The 21,376-nt window shown below is 38.7% G+C and overlaps 1 protein-coding gene across 4 annotated transcripts in view; it reads right to left on the bottom strand.

Annotated features, from left to right (window-relative positions):
• The window catches only part of LOC102682783 (dnaJ homolog subfamily B member 6), a 48,018-nt gene that overhangs the window by 9,953 nt on the left and 16,689 nt on the right, over positions 1–21,376 (bottom strand). For all 4 annotated transcript variants that reach the window (XM_006634434.3, XM_069190991.1, XM_015354821.2 and 1 more), the window contains 7 exons: positions 18,223–18,312; positions 14,880–14,989; positions 12,387–12,446; positions 11,707–11,811; positions 9,172–9,306; positions 8,401–8,563; positions 7,860–7,930 (listed from right to left, as the gene is read on the bottom strand). In XM_006634434.3, the coding sequence (XP_006634497.2) occupies positions 7,860–7,930; positions 8,401–8,563; positions 9,172–9,306; positions 11,707–11,811; positions 12,387–12,446; positions 14,880–14,989; positions 18,223–18,287 (709 nt within the window). In that variant the 5' untranslated portion in view covers positions 18,288–18,312. The remainder of the gene's footprint in view (positions 1–7,859; positions 7,931–8,400; positions 8,564–9,171; positions 9,307–11,706; positions 11,812–12,386; positions 12,447–14,879; positions 14,990–18,222; positions 18,313–21,376) is intronic.

Below are 21,376 nucleotides of genomic sequence, written 5' to 3'. Positions count from 1 at the left end.
ATGGCCACAAGGGGGTAAGAGGGAGGTGCTGTTTTATAAGATAGCAAGTCATTGACGAGCACTCCACTGCTCACGTCACCAACAGCATAGAACACTTTCCCTAAATTAAGAACAGGGAAAAAAAACATTTTGAAAGATGTGAGGGGCAGCATGTGGGTGGGTTCACACAACTATCTCTAATCTGCCACTTTCAACCGCTGCCACAGCACATGAATCAAATGAATGGGCCCTTTCTAAATTTGGGAATAGCGAAGGCTGTCTTTTCAAATGTTGTTGGCTGGACTTTTAATACCTAGCATGAATGTACACTAACGCCTACAGATATTTTTTCAGCATAACAACGTAAAAGCATTAACTGATGTTTCCTGAGGGGTGAAAGAAAAGAGCAAACTTTACATTTTTCACAGGTAGATTTTGTACTCCTTAAAACATCTCTTAACTTTATTTTACCAGAGGGTTTTCTATATTCATGTGTTAAGACGTAGGGCCCACACAAACAGGAGTGAGTGGTGGGATAAAAGTTTCTTTTAAAAATAGTGAAACTTCTGTGCAACTTTTACAAATGAACATGTGTGTGAAAAATGAATGAATGGAATGATGTAGTAGAAAATGTGTGTTTAATTTTCAGAGTGCTTCTATATATTATAGATTTCTTACTGGCAAGTTGAAATGCTTCTATACTTTTCAAATGTGCTTCTGGTTTCAATATAAATGCGTTTACAAAACAAATCAGAATACAGCAAAACTGTACGCTAAAAGCTCAAGCAAAAAGTTTTGCTTTCAAGCAAGTGACAAAAACATGTAGTTGCAGAATTTGTAATGGACCTGGGCAGTGAGTACTGCGCTAGAGAAGGCTCTCTGGCCCATGATGTGGAACCTGGTCTGGACTTGTCTGTGGTAGAGAAAGCACTGTCTGGAATCTGAGGATCTCAGATTAAGAGATGGACTATACTCATACATAATATAAATACAACATGGAGTCAGACCATTCAATGCCTTAGAGCTGACAGACGGCATTCCTCTTCAAATTTCAAAGGAAGCCAGTGGAATTTGTAGACAGTAGAAAGGAGCAGACAGAGTAGACATAGCACAAAGGCCAGAATTCAGGACATTTTTTAGCTTAGTAGGTGACCCACTTTGGAAGGCATTACAGTAGTCTTATCCCTAGGAAACATAGCTATGCCTGTTGATTATTTGATCATCTGATTATAGAACAATTGTTCTATTGCATGAAAGAAAAAGTCACATAGCACATGTAACGGTCTTCAGCAAAGCATGCCATTAGGGATTAAAAAGCTGGGCAACAGCTCATACAGAAACAGCTGAATCAGAATGGGGCAAAAGTGATAAAGGCTCATTTGTGTAAGGCATTACAGTGATCTAATGTATATGAAATACAGATGTGTATTAGCATTTTAGCGTTCCCAGTATAGTGAAGAATATTTTACTAAGCGTTGAAATAGGAAGTGCAACTTAAACATGCATGTTTACAAACTCATTGAAAGAAAAATCACAGACCTTTTACTTACTGTACATAACTACACATAGGTAATACTACATTTTCACACACCTGCTTCTTCCTTTTCATGCTGTAGGCAAAATCCTTTCATAATTAGGCCGGTTTTTCATAGGCTGCTTAAACAAGCCTTTTACGCTGTACCCAACTAATCTCAGTGCAATAATGAGAAAAGTGGCACAAGAAGACAATGCATTCCTCAGTATAGGATACAGCACTTGCTTTGGGAAATTCATTTTTATTTATTCTCTCTCTCAAGAGAACAAAGCAACAATGGGGATAATTAATATCTGAAATAAACGGCCGTTTTAAAAAAATCTATGTGACGCTTGCCGGCACTAGCCCCAGGACAGTTTGTGATGTAAAAGTCCAGTCATGCACTGAAATGTGCCTCAGGCTACACTTCAAAAATGTACTATTGAACAGTGAACATGGTAACAAGAAAACCAAGATATTTCAGTTCCATAGTGCTACAAACCCTGTCCTCCACATGTGATGAGTTTGCAGAAGTCAGATGTGGAGTTCGGGCTTTTTTTTTTATCAGAATCTGTCCATTACACCACCTCATAAACAACGTCTAAAAGTTACATTTCCTTACTAGGGCATGACATGGAGATTCTTGAAAGAAACATTACAGCATAATCAGGCTAAAAGATCGGGTTTGAGATACAGTACCTCTCGTATTTCTTTATCATTCAGGTAGTGCACTGGTCATGAATAAAACATAGATTGTGATTATTGCATAAAAGAAAATGAGGTCTGATAGCACATATCACTGTCTGTAGCATTCCACACAGCTCTCACCTCCATCTATGAAACGTGCAGGCTGCTGCACTGTTGGCTTTGTTTGTAGACACCAAAAATAAAGGACAGAACAGATCACGTTAGCCCTTGCCCTCAATTTTAAGTTTATTAAGCTGAATTAATGCCTTGAGAGAGAGAGGCACCTGAAGAAATAAGCCACCTTTTCTGGACATCTGTTTACTAGGCAGAATATTAGAAGCTTTAGTAAATAGCGTGTCATAGTCCTGCCTGAGGGATAAATTGGATCGTCTGCACTCAGTGCTTGAGCCAGTAAAGGATGTAAGAGTTAGGAAACAATGTGTACTGGAACATCTGACTGAGGCTGGAGCAGAAACAGTAGGGAACAGACAGCTTTGCTGTTATCAGACCTCTTCCTTGAAACACAGATAGAATATATCACCAGCAACTCGGAACTTTACAGTTATGGTGTGAGATCTGAAAAAAACAAACCTTGACAGTGTGCTAGCACCCCTCATTAAATTTGCAAACAAAGAAGGTATAATGCAGTACAGTACTGAGGGTTGTTGAGACATCATGATATATTCACTTGTTGACATTTTCTATCTAAATCCATAGAGTATTCATAAGTTTAAGGAAGACTGCAGTTCAATGAGTGCAGTGTTGAACAAATAACTTTACCAATCAGAATACTGCATTAAGATTGCAGTATTATTACATACAATTCTGAGCAGTAGGGATCCTAACACTTCCTGACTGTAGTTTTCAGAGTACATAAGATGGTTCAAAATTGCCAGGACCTTCTACCATATTAGCACCAGTACTCAATTAATCATTAGTTAGAAGTCATTTGGAACAATTCTGGCACAGGATATTTCCATATAACTGCTCATTTTAATAAGGCAAAATCAACTGTATGTTATTTAGTACTAAGTGTGAAATAGTTTCCAGTGGATCAATATAATAGGATCACTTTGGTGATAGCAATGAAACAAAATGATAAATATACTGCCTTGCTTAATCCAAACCATTCACTGAAAGGAAAAACTCAATTACATTTGTAGATCTGTACTATTTTGCAGCACATACAATATTTGCATTTGTTTCTTTTTCTGCTAATTGTCATCTATTTTCTGTGATGGAATTAAATTTTCCTATTTGAGCACAATCAAAAAGAGCTAAATTATTTCTCCAGCAGAGGGGGCTACAGCACCACCAGATTATTTTCCGGAAATGATCACAACTACACAGACATGCAATATGCTTTCATAGTATTAGTACTGATGATATTAGAAGTTGCAAAACTACTAAAATGGCAGTGGAGTATCTTTAATGAACCATCATTTGCAATAAAAAAATTGAATCAATTGTTGAAAATTCTTGTCAGTATTTGAACTATTACCAGACATTTCACACAGAGTACAGCTACTTAATGATAAAGAAAACAACAATAAGCACCATCAGCACAGAAACAGAGATTGCTAATATATTACTCATACAGATTTTACATATTTTACAATGGAAAGTTAATACATTTATTTCAATAATACACATTTTCCCATTTGTTAACTGTCACTATCCTTTTGACTTACATTACTTAATTTGTCATTAGTGGCATAGTTTAGAATGTAATTTACCAGGAATACCTTTCACAGGAAATAAAATAAATAACTGAGGCATCACACAAGGTGTAATGAGCAGGATGTAACAGCAGTGTTGCAGTCACCTACAAGGACATTGTTGCAGTTTTTTTTTTGTTCGCATCAAAGGTCCAGGTCTAGTTTTCCCTCTCAGATTAAGAAACCACAATGCTTTAGGCTTAAGATTCAAAACCACTCAAAAGACCTGACATTACATAGCCCTATATTACGTCTTTCTAAATATACCAATACCAGTAACAATACAATTATTTATTCCATCCACTCCATTCGTTTCCTAACTGCTTCTTCCAATTGAAGGCAGGGATCCAGAGCCTATCCTGGCAGGCACACCCCAGGAACTGAACCCAAGGCCCCCAGCGTTGTAAGACAGCAATCTCTTAAATTTTATCAATTTAACTTTGGATTTTTGAAATTACATTTTAATAACGCATCAAACAGTACATAAAAGGAAGAAAGTCTGAAGAAACCAAATATTGACACACTGTCCCACTTTATAAAGAGGAATTAATATAACCACAAAACCCAAACTGGTTTAGAAGAAAAACTATGTCTTGCATCCACATTTTTCCCTTTTGGTCTGACAACACCCTCTGGCGGTATACTGCCACATAATTCACCAAAGATACAGGACCGGAGGAAATAAAGCGAGATTCCTGAGCTTAGTCCTGAATATTCCCTAGAACCACAGCTCCTCAGCTTTCACATTTCGTGGGAAATAAACGTAATGCTTATGGGAATAAAACTTAATAAATGTTAATGCTCTCCGATTCCAAGGGTACTTCATCTCTCGGCAACCTAGGCAGCACAGAGCTATCAACACACACTCGCATTTCATCTGAGGTGCGACAAAATAAGCGTCACAGCTGTGATTTTCTGACAATGTTTTATTTAGGCTGCATCACATCTCCATGTCTCCCATCCATCCATTTTCATTATCCATTTCGGACGGGGTCACAAGGATGCTGAAGCCTATGGATGCAGCCATATCACCCTGCAACTCACAACTGGCAACCCACTGAAGCTAAGCAGGTGTGAGCCTGGTCAGTACCTGGATGGGAGACCTCCTGGGAAAAACTAAGGTTGCTGCTGGAAGAGGTGTTAGTGGGGCCAGCAGGGGGTGCTCACCCTGTGGTCCATGTGGGTCCTAATGCCCCAGTATAGTGATGGGGACACTATACTGTAAACAGGCGCTGTCCTTCGGATGAGACGTAAAACCGAGGTCCTGACTCTCTGTGGTCATTAAAAATCCCAGGGTGCTTCTCGAAAAGAGTAGGGGTATAACCCCGGCATCCTGGCCAAATTTCCAATTGGCCCTTACCAATCATGGCCTCCTAATTATCCCCTTCTATGAATTGGCCACATTACTCTGCTCTCCTCTGATGTGTGGTGAGCGTTCTGGCGCACTATGGCTGCCGTCGCATCATCCAGGTGGATGCTGCACATTGGTGGTGGTGGAGGGGAGTCCCCATTACCTGTAAAGTGCTTTGAGTGGAGTGTCCAGAAAAGCGCTATATAAGTGTAAGCAATTATTATTATTATTATTATTATTATCCTGGCAAGCAATGGACCCAAGGCAAGATACGCCCTGGACAGGAAGCCAGTCCATCACGGGGTACAGACAGACACAGACACGCACACGCTCACACCAGGACCAACTTCAAGACAATTAACCTACCAGTATGTCTTCAGACTGTGGGAGAAAACCAGGCACCCGGAGGAAACCCACGCAAACACTAGGAGAACATACAACCTCCATGCAGATAGCAGCCCAGGTCCAGAATTAATTCCCCAGCACTGTAAAGCAGGGAAGCTAACCACTGAGCCACAGGCTGCCCCCAGTCTCTTCCAATAAATCCAAAAAACTGCCTGTCAAAAAAGAAGCTATGATCCAAAATCAGCCTTGATCACTGAAAACATGTTTTACATTTAGTCCAAGAAGGGTTATGCTTTGAATAGTGGTACCAGAACACAACACCTTCAAAGGCTGTATATAACATTTTGAATCATTAACCAAGAAGAAAGAACACATGATACCTTAAGATAAACAATTCTCCCGTTAAGGGTTTTCTAGTACATTTGAGATGCTGTTAGCACAAATTATAAAAACAGGGTCATTAAAACAAATTTCATTTAACACACCCAGGTAAGGACAGCTTAAAAAAAACAAATCGCATTCAACAAGAAACTGTCAGAAATTACGTATGGAAAATCATAATTTATGCATAGCAATATTTGGGTTTAGTTATTGCAATCTCAAACAGACCAATGACAACAAGAAACAATACCCTCCCACTGTTGGGGCAAGTTAGTCCTCACAAGTAAACGTCCAACTTGTTTGACTATTTACGGGAAGTAAAAGCTCTGGTTGCGTCAGCAGCAGTAGCAGTCAAAGCCTCCACTGTTCCCCCACCAAGCAGTAGGGGTGTCATATAAAGGCTCTTAAGTCAGGCCAGCATGTAACGATGCCCGAGGAGGGAACACAGTGACAGCCCCAACGCACAACTAACCTCTTGGTTTCAAGAACATTTTTGAAAAATACCTGGGCTCAGGCGTCACAACCTCGTTCCATGGTTATGTCACTCTCCGGTGTGACTAGACTTTTTACAGGGTCTAAAATTCTTTATTAAACACCACTACTCGGAGAACAGAGGTAGGGGCTAATATAAGAACATTAATCAAATGTAATTATCCTAGATGCCACAAATATAAAAGTCAGCACAGTACAGTAGTCAATACCATATTTAGCTCACTAATTGATTTTGAGGTGCATTTCAATGTTTTACCTTGAAAATTGTCATATGCAAGAAAAGAGCTCTTTTCCTGAAGCAAACAAGTGTGATAAGCAAGCACATGAGCATTTTCTTAAAGCAGCCGTGTAATTTGTAAGGTGGTATTAAAAGCCGTGGATATTTAACCAAGGGGTGCAGTGAAATCAAACTTTTGTGAAGGTTAACTAGAATGGGTTGATATTTCCCCTTTAGAAGCGATCAAGTGAAAATTTCAAAACACATTTCTAGCTCACAGTAAATGTCGCTAATGAAGTGATTCCTTTATACAGACTGGAACAAAATTAAATTAGAACATCAATACAGCCAAATAAACAAACTCTTAAAGATTTCTGGGGCAATAATGTGAGTAAAGCTGTCAGGATTGGCATGCTTCTTTACTTCCAAATCATCACACAGACTCCAAAACTGCAACATTCCAAAAAGGATGTAACACATTTATTGAATCCAAATGGTTTTACAAAGTACACAAAAATTCCCCTGCATTTTTGTTATGTTTCCAATTAATGCCTGGTTAAGCAACAGACAGTAACATTAGGAGTATGAACAGCAATTACTGGCAATCATGCAGAAATGAATTTAAATGAAAAAATGCACATTAATACCATTAATTCATTAACAATCTACGGGCATGTACAAAAGAAAAAGTACTAACAAAGGTTAAGAAGTTGAAAAACAGGTTTTTCATATGAAAGCACGGTTAAGGTTTCTAATCCAACAAGTTTACCAGATGAATGAGCCATATCCATGCTTCAGTCAATATACATTTTGCTTTTGCCCCCAACACTAGCTAGAAGGCAATGTGCACCAAGGGAGAAATTGCAATACAGCAAAAGTGCATACAGGAAAAACAATACAACAAAACATAATGGACAAAAATCTTCCGGTTCTAATGTAATGGTCCCAACAAAAGTAAACTTGAATAAACGCAACCTGCAACAAATTTCACAGGGTGCAATTCATAAATACTCTAAAATGAGAAAACAGTCCATTTAAAGATATATTCCAAAACTGACTTACAGAAATCAGCCAAAAACAAAAACAAAAAAAATCTCAGCCTTGCTTAAAGTATTCATTTCCATTCAAACTGTGCCAGGAATTACTTGTTATCCAACCGTAGGAGCTGCTCCTTACCATTTATAGTTAGAGATTTTAACTGCCCGTCTTCTTCAATCTCTACTCGCTCCTGTCCATTCTCTACAATTCTAAAAATGGAGAAAACATTCCATTAAGTTTAACAGCCCTGCAAAATCGAAGCATTGCATGTTCAGGTCCTGATAAAACAAGCATGAACCAGAAATACAGTTCTTTAGTAAAGTAAGTAAATAAGAACCACAGACCCACCAGTGCCCACTAGTGGACAATACTGGAAATTCCATGCACCTCCACACCACACCTCCTTTCCAATCCCGGTTATCAGGACCCCTACTTGTGGTTTTTCTCCTTCCAGGTGGGCTTCCACACTTTCACTGGACCCTGCTCGCAGTTATTTGCTTCCCTAGAGTTTAAAGTGTTCCCAGCTTTTAGGCAGGAGTTCATTCTGAGTTTTAACTCATTCAAATTTGCAAATGGAAATCTCTAAAAAGCAGTGAACTTGTTTTTTTCCTCAGCCTTTTCAAGCCAAGTATGACTTGAACGACAGACCCAGTTTCTTTTCCAGCAGTGCCCTGGGTACCTTTTTGTGGTGACCTTCCTGCCGTTGACAATCTTGGTGGAGGTGGATACCGATCGGAAGTTGCCCATGCCCCCGCCGCTGACGCTGCCGCCGCCGCCCCCGAACGAGGTGGAGGAGAACGAAGCAAATCCTCCGCCGCCCATTTGCCCAAAGGAGGTGAAACCTGTTGAAAGGTCACAGCTGCTTTCTAGTTACCTGTATGTCACACAAAACAGCTTCACTACAGAGAAGAGGACTATTAAAAACCACACATGCAGCACTGCGTCTTATTTGCTATGGCAGAGGAATTCAAGGAAATCAGGAGCCTACATTAGTGATGCTGACAGGCCCACACTTTAAGCCGCTAAAAAAAATCCGTCAAGGCTTTCTTGCACTGAACTCTTTACAGGGAAGCTCATAATAAACTTTTTTTTTTTTACATTTTTAGCAGCCATCTTTCAGTTTGGCATTTTCCCCTTCAGTAATGAAAGCAAAACTGGTTGGACGCATGAGCGGACACAGAACAATGTGCACAAATCAAAAGTGAAGAGAGATTACACACGGAGAGAAGAAAGTTTATACAAGGAGTGCAGCAATTCAAGACTCAAGAAAACAAGAATCTTGTTCAGAGACCAACAATTTCATCTAACCTATTAATTCTCCCATGTCCTCAAACAACATTACTTGGCTGGTTAGTCGATATATCAATAACTGTGTGTAAACAAAGCACTTCTTGTTTGTTAAAGTGTGTTCTCCAAATAGCAAGAGGAGGAAAAAATATATATAGTTTGCCTGAATCGAATCCCGAGAATCCAGCACCAAAAGGAGGAAAGCCACCAAATCCATGGAAGAAGGAACCTCCTGGCCGACTTCTGCTAACCCCACGCTGACCCCTTCTGCTGCCGAAGAAGTCCTCAAAGGGATCGTCTGTTTTATAGGGAAGAACAAATATCTTGTTAATGAAAAGCTGTCTCCATCGCTCAGGTAAAAAAAAAAAAGTAAAAGACTTCTAAAACACTAGAGAAAGCACTGGAAATGTTTGTGACCTTAACAGGTTTAACTTCGGAGTGACCCACATACAAAAACAATCAGAAATTTAGGAATCAATGTCGGGGCTCACCTGAAACAAAGAAACGCATCCCGATTCATTGTTTACCAACCAAATCGGAAGTTTAAAAGGTTCATTTTGGCCATCACTTCATGTCGTACGGACCAGTGCTGTTCACAATTAAGGATTAGATTACAGGGTTCTGGGAGGCATGGTAGCACAGTGGTAAGGACTGCAACTCGCAGTTCTGGGGCCCTGCGCTCAATTCCTGGGTGCAATCTGCTTCTTTCCTATTCCGTTTTCCCAGTCTTAGCAGCTATTTAACCCAGCTTACACTTGCACGTTGACTATGGGTGGGTCAAGGTCATCTCCAATGAGCCATGTGCTACTCAAGACTGTCTTCACACTGCGTAGTGGAAAAAGAAACAGCAAGGCCTCCACTGCTTGCTGGAGGACAGACACCTGTCACTGCCAAAGACAGAAGGGCTCTATAGTCCTGCCAGCCAGGAATCCGTATGCTCAAGTGTTACTAAATCCCAATAACTGGCAACTTCTATTATCTTCTGGTATCCATCTCAACCTAATTCTAAATCTAAAGCCTTTGTGTGTCCACACCTATTATAGTAAATAGGAATGAGTAATGTTAGAAACATGGATTTGTTTTTTAAAATGCCCTTTTTTTAGCAGTGTGTTTTCTCAAAATTGATTTTTATGTAGGTATGTGGCTGGTAAACTCAACAATGTGATACCCCTTTACTTAGAAAACTATCTGGCGAAGGAACACTTCTTTAACCCTACAGCAGGTAATTGTGAACCTATCTAAATTATACCCCAGAAATAAAAAGAGTCCAGAGGAACAGAAAAGCTAAGCCCTGCACCTAGCGGATTCTACTCCCTACATTCAGAAAATCACTCTATGCCATTCAGTGACTGCCTGAATTCCAAACAGAGATCTGCAAGACAAGGTTATTACAGATGATGAGTCACTGTGGAGTTATTCAGTGTCCAGTTCTGGTACTAGGTATACTGAGTTCATACTGGTTTCATTTAACGCGTTTGTGATGCTGTTATAGTAGCTTCCGTAAGAAGTAATAAAAAAAAACAGCAACAGCTGTACTTTAAGTGCAGTTTAAATATAGCAATTACTTCGTATACAGGCCCACAAAGTTTCCTGAAGGCATGTGTTGTTTTTTTAATAGACCTCAATAAATATCCTTATATAATAATGGATAATGAAATGACATGGCAATATTATGATCTACACTCTCCTGCACTGTACTTCAACATTTTTCTTTGGAAATATAATGGTAGAGAGAACCCTAGCCTTAACCTCTGTAGTGTGAAACAGCATAAGGAAAGTAAAGAAAGCAGCATGAAGTAAAGAGGAGAATCTTTGTTCTCCAGGAATGTAAAATGTCCTTTAAAAAGAATGTTTTATTACAACACCTTAGCAAAGTACAAAAGCTAACTATAACTGGATTCTGCTGTACAGTTGATCTAGAAAGCTCATCTGTTTAGTTTAACAACAGTTAATTGTTTGCAGCGATATTCCAAACATTCCAGTGAAACGGCACATTCTTTGTTTCTACAACATGTGACTCTTATTTGGTCCTTTGTGTACCCTATAAGGTGTTCTTTCACTACACAAAAATATGTTCATAGCATTTTGAAGTAAACCCTGTTGCTTGATACCACCACTGCAGCAATTACATTTCTTAAAACAGGGCATATTGTGCACGGAAGCCTTGTTTCACTGACTCCTTTCAAGAAATAGATAACCACACAAAGACTCTGGCATGCAGTTCTTCCCTTAGTTACCGATGCAAAAATGAAAGTGCTTAAATTGTTTTTCATAAAGTCATAATTCTTTCACACCAAAAATAACCTTCAGATACACAAATAATTAAACTGACTAGATATTCACCTAAGAGAATACTATTCATCGATATTCATTTGAGATAAAACTGGACCAACACTGAGAATAAGGTTTGTTTCTGTTTAAGTAACCTGGGAAAATTAAATAATTCATTTTTGCCAACTAGAAATAACTAGAAAATGTCTGGCGAGGCTGCAAAGCTACATAATTTAAATATCAAGAGAAGCCATCAGTATACCGAATACAGACTTTTGGGATTATTTATGACATTTAAAAGCAAGTGTGGTGACAGTGTAACCAGGGCTCTGGGATGGCATAGTGTAAATACAATATAGCAGAGCACTACAAACTTCATGTAGCGAAGGCTTTATGTGTACTGCCAGCTCACTGGAAAACCAATTACCGAAGAAGTCAGCAAAAGGATCTCGTCCTCCGAAGAATTCTCTAAACACATCTTCTGGGTTGCGGAAAGTGAATCCAAAGCTGTCACCATTGTGATAGTGCCCTCCTGTGAAAAAAGAAAAGGTTTGTAAAGACTGATTCGCAGTGGCATTGGTGTGATGCAAGGGACCTAGAAAAATTCTGAAATTGCAGCGGTTAAAAAACAAAAGGCAGGGTAAGGGCTATGCATTTAGAACTAAGAAAATCTTGTCAGTACAGAAGGTCAAAGGGCAGCCTAAGCAGTATTTACAGAAACAGTGACAGGCAATGTATTGAACGTAGGCCATATCATTTCTTTAAAACCGAAAACTGAGGGAACTATGATTTAACATTTCAAACAGTGCTCAATAAAAAAAAAAGTGGTGGAATTCAGCTCCATGACACATACTGTAAGACTATTACAGCTAAATATTGAGCTGGTCTTGGAGGCAACATCCAACTACACAATAAACTCCCGAGAAGTAGTAGCCCAACAGGATGGGCAGTGGATAATAGCCTGCAGTGGTGGGGCTGAAGCCATTGGGCGCCTTTCACATAAAAATCACATGAAGTTCATTTCTCTGTTTGCACCATTGGAGAAGTTTCCCACATGACACATTCCCTCTTGCAGGGTCCACCAGCGCAAAAACAGAGGTCACATACCTCCTCCGTTCCCACTTAAGCCTTCTTTGCCATAGCGATCATAAATATTCCGCTTGTTGGCTGGAAGATAAGAGAGAAAACGCAAGTCAGCACTTCACTACCTGATGAAGTAAACGGATTATATTTACAACGATCCCCCCTAGTGCTCCATATCCTGGCCATGATTTAAGTTACTCCAAATATACCTGTATAAAAGCAGAATGTCTGACTGTGATGCACATAGAGCACAGGTACAGAGCTTCCTTCTCCGGAATGCATACTCAGCACTAAACGAGGCATTGCTGTGTTAAAAGTACACCTTCTGACTCAACATTTCAGCATGTGTAACATTTTACAGCACACTCAGCACGGGCTGTAGTTCTGCATTCAGGTATTATTTATGCTAAAAGCAAAAAGCAATGAAAAATGACACGCAAGCTCTGAGCCAACGAGAGTGAGGCATGTGCATGTTGACTGCACAGGCAGAGCCATTTATAATCACTCGTCAAAAGAAATCTCAAGCCACCTCCATGATAAACCACAGCCTGACCCCAGGATTATCCACTGGCAGTCTGAACAGTCAGTTCATTGGCTTGTATAAAGAATTAATGCATTTCTTCTGTTACTAGAAGTTAAAAATAAACACTTCACAAAATTGATTTTTAATCATATTCTATTGGCTCCGGCTAGCCCCGCAACCTTGAACTGCATGAAGTGGTGAGAAAACGGATGGATAAATGATTAATTTATTTAAGTAATGCCATTACAGACACCCCAATGAAGACTTCGTACATCACTAGCATGTAGGAAACGGGGCTCCTAGGAACACAGCTTCCTTCTCAGGAATGCATACTCAGTGCTAAACAAGGCACTGCTCTATTAAAAGTATACCTCATTTTAATATTTAACTGACTGTGCTTTACAAATGTTTTGTTCCATCTTCCCTTAGTCATAATTCCATAATTTTACAAATTACATGACTGACAGGTAAAGCACCAATATTTTAAATGGGCACATTCACTTACATAATGCTAAGGAAAGTCATGTCATGAAGGGTTCTTAAAACCTTTCTTGTTATCTCTGTTTTAAGCAAATTAAGGACTATGTTATCGCCTGGGGTCACAGGTCTCCACAGAAAGACAGTGTTAGTTTTAGTCCTTACTAAGTTTCACACTCTCAGAAACCTTCATAGAGAAATGTAGTCTATGTTATTAAGAAATGTTGCCCTACTATTGTCACTGAATCACTGCTGTACTAAACAAAGTATTCAAAATACATTTGAATTTTTCATGTACAAAATGATGTTTTCCATTTGAATGGTAAATCTTCCCCGTTTCAAAACGTCAAAGTCACATATAGTTCTAAAAATGCTATTAACATCTCAGAACTGTTTAAACCTTTGTAAATGTAAAACAAATCAGTCAAAACCACCTGACAGAGAAATGTCACTGGGAAAAGAGAAAAATTAAGTATGTCAGCAAAGACCGATGTAAAGGTAAGAATAAAAAAAATCCCAATTAAATGGTTTCACAGAATAACCCATCTTTTTATCTTACACCTACCATTCCTGAGGAAATTTCACTTGCTACAAATCAATCTGTTTGTGCACTCCTGTCTCCCTATCATGAGAAAGTTTTTTGTATCCTTCATTACTTCAACCTCCATGGATTCATCATCACATGATACCGCTGCTCACAAATTTGGAAGTTATGCTCCCCAAAAAAGTTCAGAAAGCCTCATGAACAGTGTTACACGATGTGATATGCCAATCATTCTGATAATACTACCATGGGAAAATCTATTGCATCATTTTACCTCACTAAAAAGAGAAAAGAATAAGTACATTACTTAAAGATGTGCCAGCATCACTGTGATCATGACAAGACGACTCATTAGGGCTGTATAAGCTGTTATTCATTTACCTACCTGCAATTACTGCCTTAACGAACACAACTAATTTGTATTTTAATACTTCATGCATCCTGAGACACTTATTCAGATGAAGAACAAGAAGATCACTTTATTGGCAATATACAATTTCTTTTATTAGGAATTTGTGTCTTACCCCAACTTGCTCTCCATGAGACACAGACAGGGAGAGAAGTTTGGGGTCAGAGAGCAGGGTCAGCCCTTTATACGGCACCCCTGGAGCAGCTGGGGTTAAGGGCCTTGCTCAGGGGCCCAACGGAGTAGGATTCCTCTGCAGGCCGTGGGATGTGAACCGGCAGCCTACCAGCCACAGGCGCAGATCCTTAGCCACAGAGGTCAGATAGAACAGGACCACGAACTCTCTAGTGTAAAAAAACCCTTGATCTTTACATGATGCAGTTTGAAAAAAGATGTGCCATACTGAAATCAAGTCACCAAATTGCAAAAGGTCATTTGCAACATAGAAAAAGGTCAAGGGGTATCAAAAACCTTCACTGAAGTTTGGGTTTCCTATTAAAAATTGACATTAAACAGACAGGAAACCTATTCAAAGCAGATTAAGTACCGAGATGAAATCACACCTACCATCTGACAGAACTTCATATGCTTCTGAAAGTTCTTTAAACCTCCTTTCTGCTTCGTCCTTATTGTCAGGGTTCTTATCAGGGTGCCACTTCAGGGCCAGTTTTCTGTACCTGAGATTTAGAGAACAAAATGCAGGTCACAGCACAGCAGCATCTCTGGATTCTTCTGTAGGCCAGTTCTGCTTGCCAACCCTGTGCCTATAAAGCTAACTGAATACAGGAGTCATATCAGAACATGCAGAATAATTTCTATCACTATTGCATGGAATGAGGTATGATACAGTTACAATATGTTCCTTGTTTGCATTCAAGACTTCATGTACCAAAACAAAGATAGCAACTTAATCAAGGGTAGCATTTCCATATGCAGCTTTGAATTTCTCTCAAATTGATACATTCACAAACACCACACGGCATGCAAAAATGCCCTTCAGACTAGTGAAGTCTGGTATTTGACTTTTACAGCCAAAATAATGCAGATACAGCAAACATACTGCTATGTTTACTATGATTGCTAGACCTTTCATTTTCTGTATCAGTTAGACACTGAAACAATAACCAGACTTTAAAATTCTACTTCATTTAGATTTTTACACATATTGACTCTTATACTAGTGCTAAAGTTAGAAACTATCCGGACAACGAATACAATTTCAGCAAAATAGCTCAATGTATTCAGCAGTCAATTAACTGATTTGGTATAAATTCCAGTAATATCGTACCAATAAAAATGCATCATATTGAAAACGACAGTTATCATAAATGTCCAATATTATATTCATTGTTATGAGTGTTACTGATGTTTTTTGCTGTATAAGCCATTATGTATTGTATTCCAGTTATTTAACCATTTTGCTTAGTAAGAGAAGCTGCCATCTGTACTTTAACTTTCTTTACAGAAGAGTGTAAGTAACAACTTAATTCTTACTATATCAGCTAATTTACTGGTAATGGGGTTGTTGGTGAAATTAAGTTGATGGTACTACCACCATAATATTTGAGGTACATCTCTATGGTAACAGATCATTCAAATGTCTACTGTTTAATATTATAGTTTCACAAACAATAATATACTAACACTCAAACTATATTTAATGCATTTTACAATGTAAGTTTGTTTAACCACTGTATTTAAAAATATTGTATCAAGAATAAACAATTCATAATAAATTTGCATCATTTTGTATCTTTATAATCTGCAAAATGTGTTTATACTGGTCATATAGCAGTCAACATACATACAATACATTTAGATTTATCATAATGAATTTGTGTCATTCAGCAAGTAGCATTTGCAGGCCCCTAAGACATTTTAGACTGAATAATGTGGTATTCAAATTCACAAACGATTATTTGCAGTTTTCCACATCCAAAAACGTGTTAAAAAAAAGTTAAAAAACACTGAAGGTAATTAGCTTTATCAATTTGAAAAATGAAAACAAAAGGTCATTTTGTTTCCATAAAAACAGCCGGGAAATACCACAGACAGCTGTGCTAAGATGGAACAGAGCACGAAGAGTTCTAGGAAAACCACCTGACACCCGCACCCCATCTGAGGTACAAGGGCTACAAGTTCTTAAAACTGAGCTAAGCCATTCAAGGAAAGGGTCCTGATGACAGCTCCCAAGATGTATTTTGCCCTTAACCTATATGTAATAAATTTCTAAGAAAAAAAAGATTAATTTAAATTTGAAATCTATATGTTTAAGTCTACAATGAAAGTGGAACAGAAAGTATTAAATTTAAGTCCACGTTAATCAGATAAATAGCTTTTGTTTCAATTTAAATCAACAAGTGTATCACATAATCAGGATATATCACAACGGTCCCTCTATATCACAGCCAGGTGAAGACACTTTGTCTTTCTGAGGGGGCAACCTTTCACAAGGTTTTATCTATACGCTAGTCTGCTAGAGCTAACCAGAGAGATAACGCAGGTCTGAGGTTGCACCATAGGCCGACTGTCAAAAATCCTGCCACTCGGCGCAATTTCTGTTTGCACTAGCAAACCGCTGAGCCTGCAGAGCGAGGCCACACTGTGACCTGATGCAGGAATGGTCAGGAATAGGAGTACAAAAAGGGATTTGTCTTTTCATATTGCTTTCTTTTTCACTGTCTCTTTTACCACAGGCTGTCAGCAGGTTAAGAACGCCAAGCTTCATTGAAAACATCTTTCAATCCACCCAGCAATGATGACCTTAACAGGTTTGCCTTTTTTTATACACAGAAGAGAGCCTTTGAAGTGGCATAACAGCAGTGGCAAAAAAAAAAACAGACATGCATTGTAATGACTGTGCAAAATCCCCTTTTAGAATCATTTAATGTGCTTTAACAATTGAGCTAAATCCTTTTGTGCTCAAAGACTTAAATGTTGTCCCAGCAGGTAAGCAAATTAGCATGAAAGGTTGCCTATCCCAACAGCACACGGATGAATGTCAGATTTACTTTTCATGCAACAATCTAGACCTGTATTACAGTATGTTGCAACCTTTTACAAGGATTGAAACTGAACTTCCTAGCACACCAATGCAAAAACTAAAAGTAAGCAATAGGTCACCTTTACATAAACCGCAAGTTTTAAAACATGCTACATTGGTAAAAGTTTCAATTAGCATGTCAGTAAAAGCCCAGTACTTTCCATAAACTGAAGAAAATATTTGATCCATTCATTAAGTACCAGATTAGGTTTTATTTAAATATGTGGGAATCTCACTACTGTAAAAAGGTCCCTTAAGAACTCATGTGCAGATGTGTGTAGACACTTAATTTTAGCCAAAAGAAAAGTCTCCAGTCATGAAAAGATAAGCTAAAAAGTACAAATTCCAAGATTCAATATGATAAAAAAAAATTTAATCAGCATGTAAAACGCAAAGTAAGGATATCTAGACAGAGGCTGTGATTAGCGTATTAGACAGTTCGCATAAAACACCTTCAAAACAACCTTCAACGGATCTCTCCTCTTTTAAATTCCAAATATAGAAGCTTTCTACTATTGTTCGAGTGAAAATTTATCATTTCTACATCCATGTTGTTGCTTTACAGATTCACACATTCAAAACTTTTCAGAAAAGAACAAATTTTGCTCTGGACTGTTTTTAAGAGTAACATTGTTATAGTCATGCATATCTGTGCACATTCATATAAGTTTTGAATTAAAACATCACAAGAGTCATATAAGACTGTATTCAGAAGAGTTTAAGACACCCTGCACCTTAATTTTGTATTTATACTGCCTCCACACTCACTTGCGTTTAGTATAAAATTAGGTCATGACATCTTTTGCAACTGATTGATAGTTTTACAAGTGTTAAAAATAGATGCCCTTTCTGGACATAAGTACTTACGCTTTTTTGATATCCTCTTGAGAAGCAGTTTTCTGCACTCCTAAAATCTGGTAATATTCCACCATCTTTCCGTAAAGCCTTTGTTTTAAACTGCAAAACAAGAAAATGCAAGTCAGATAAAACGCCTGAAACTAACAGAGAAAAAGGGTTATTTTACACATTTGTGACCACTAAACACTGAACTGAGTAATTCAGTGTTTCTCAGTTCTTGTCGTCGGGGACCCTTCTGTCTTCCGATTTTGGCTCAAGCAGAGTTCTTTAGTAATTTTAGGATAAGCAATTTCAAAACTTCTATTTGAGACCTATTTTTACATTTCCTTGGGCTCTTACAAGTTGAACAGGATTCATTATTGCTATTAACCCTCTATTAACTGGTGAATTTCAGAGTTATGCTAATGGAGGTGGGTCAACCAAAACGTAAATGTGCTTTTCCTATTGATTGTCATACCCACCCACATTTGTTCATCATAAAAAAAGATTGAAGAGTTAAATAAGGAAGCAAACTTATAACTAGTGCTGAGGAGAGACTGCATACATTTCTGTAAGAAAATGTTGAAACTAACGTACTACAGCTATGTTTTTAAGGTCAGAGTGCAGGAAAAAAATCTAAACAAGCAAATAGATCAGCAGAGGCACCAAGACAGGACAAAAACCAGCAGATACAGCAGTTCTTTGGTACCAGGATTGAAAACTACTATAGTAATGCAAGAGAGCAAAACCATCACATCTTTGGGCACAGTAGCAGTCAGCAGAATATATGGCAATACATGGGATTATATGCTCATGTAACATGTCCTGTATAACACTGGACATTTATCATTATCCTGGGTGACCAAGAAAGGGAAAGTGTTTGTGCTTGTAAACTCTTCATGGGTGAGGGTCACAATGCTCCTGTATATGTATACACTACACACCGGCAAGTAATGGAAACACATTTTTGTGCGGAGTAAATTCAGCTTCAATCCATACAATTCAACATCACTGACATTCCTGCTTTTGAGTGTCCAGGTCAACACATTCAATGAAAAGAGATTCCCCAATAGAGGACATTTATTGCAACCCAAACTACTTACCTTTGAATGTACCAATTCAAAATTAAAGCAAGCATTAATCGGAAGACCGACTCGTGGGAGACTCCACTGAATAACAGGAAAATAACGTTCTGAACGATAACAGGACAACTGATAATGTGAGGGGGAATTCCACTAACTGTATAAACTCGAAAAGCAAACTTATTTCTGTTGAAATGTGCACCTCCAGAGGCTGGAAACTGCTCTGGCAATGGAGTGCATAACATTGGCCAAATTTCTGTTCCATTGCTCATCATACACCACACTTCCAGCTCCTATTGCACACAAGACAAGTAGTGGCTTGACACCCTTCTGTCTTTCACCTCTGGTTTCTTCCGATATCTCTTTCGCTGCAGCTGTGCTGGACTTGGCTTCTAACAAGGATTAGACTTTGGAGTTTTACAAACTCTACTACTAATTTTTTTATGACAAACTTCTAAATACTTTATAAACATCCTATATGCCATTCTTTTTATTCAATCTTCAGGCTACGTTACATAACAGTCTCAACCCTTTGTATTAGAAAGTTGCCACTGCCTTAGTCGCAGTAACACTTGCTCTCCAGTTTCATTATTTATAAGTGTGTGGTAACGCATCTTTATTGAACATGTTCAAGCAAAAATAATTCACACTCACTTCAAGGGGACATTTCAAGCATATGCTTCTTAAGCTGCGTTGATCACAAAAGTGTACAAGGCACGGAGAAACGGAACACACACTTTTCACCAGCAAATGCTCAAAGTGAAAAGTGAAGCCTCCTAAATCACAGAAAGGCAACAGTTCATTAATTATGTACACTTGAGACTGAGCATGGATCACCGGGCTTGAGTCTTCCCCATTTTACTTTGTTTTGGTTTTAAAGATGTAATAAAAGACAAAGGCATGTGCAGGCACACATAGTGGGAACATTTTTCAAAATGAACTCGGACTAGCTTATAAACAAAATGGTTCTTAGCTTACAACAATGTGGTTTCTGACCAGCGTTGGATAATCTTTGAGCACTTATAAATTTAGAAGCACCAGTTATAACAAACTGCCATTAAGATCTCATTCAACATCATAGACTCCTCTACCCACTCAGGAGAGAACGCAACACTCAGACATGGTCCTTCTGTACTCGCAGCTAGAGTCATCTGCACTCTTCAGAAGGGCTATGTCCCTCACTGACCTCACTGCAGGTGCCCAGCAATTCGCAGAGGTCGTTGACTGAAAAGCTGAGAGACACCTGGCCGATTCGTCCTAACTAAGCCCCGGAAGCTCTCTGACAATCACCTGGCCACCGCTTTGGAGAATCCCAGTAACAGGACAAGAGCACAGCCCTAGCTTGGACCAGCAGCGCTCATATTTTTCAATGTCACTTTTAAGTTTTTCACATCATACAAACAATGCGGCGAGTTTATAATGTTGGTTCATCAGGATCAACTACTTTTTCCCCCCCAAAGAAAAATCCTCTTCAGAGCTCACAGTTCACCTTCGTGTTCAGATGGGACTTTCCCCTACTCAGAGTTCCTAAGTACTTGAGTGCTTGTACCTAAGAATAACGGCAATTATTATAATGACATTAGTATTTTAATTTACTTCCCAGAATTTATATTTAGCTCAAGTCTCTCTGCTGGTCACATAACACGTGATTAAAGCACTAAATTCTGTCACTCACTCCCCCAGTTTATGTAAATTCCAGCATCTCATCACCTAATCACAGTGCAAAGAAGCTACTGAAGGCCAGGGATTTTAATGTGCCAGCAGCTGCCGAGAGCTTATCGGGATCTGTACAATGCTGTTACTCTGTGCAGCACTACAAAAATTGTAAGGTACCTTACAGAACGTATTACAGACTTGTGGGGAGAATTTCATTTAGAAGCCAGGCTCAACAAAATTTATATTTTTTACAACTGCAATTGGTCTTCAATGCTTTACAGTTTCGACTCTAGTTTCGGTCACACGTCCGGTCTTGGTCTCAAAGCTTGGTCTTCACCAATACTAATAATGTAGGCTGCAGCCTGTACAGTTAAAGTAGTTGGGCGATTTGGCTCCTCCACAGTTTTTGTTCATGGTGGGAAAACTGGATGCAATGTCTCTGTGCT

Source organism: Lepisosteus oculatus, chromosome 6, assembly GCF_040954835.1.
Source record: "Lepisosteus oculatus isolate fLepOcu1 chromosome 6, fLepOcu1.hap2, whole genome shotgun sequence".
Taxonomy (NCBI): Eukaryota; Metazoa; Chordata; class Actinopteri; order Semionotiformes; family Lepisosteidae; genus Lepisosteus; species Lepisosteus oculatus.
This window is presented reverse-complemented; position numbering and strand designations above follow the sequence as displayed.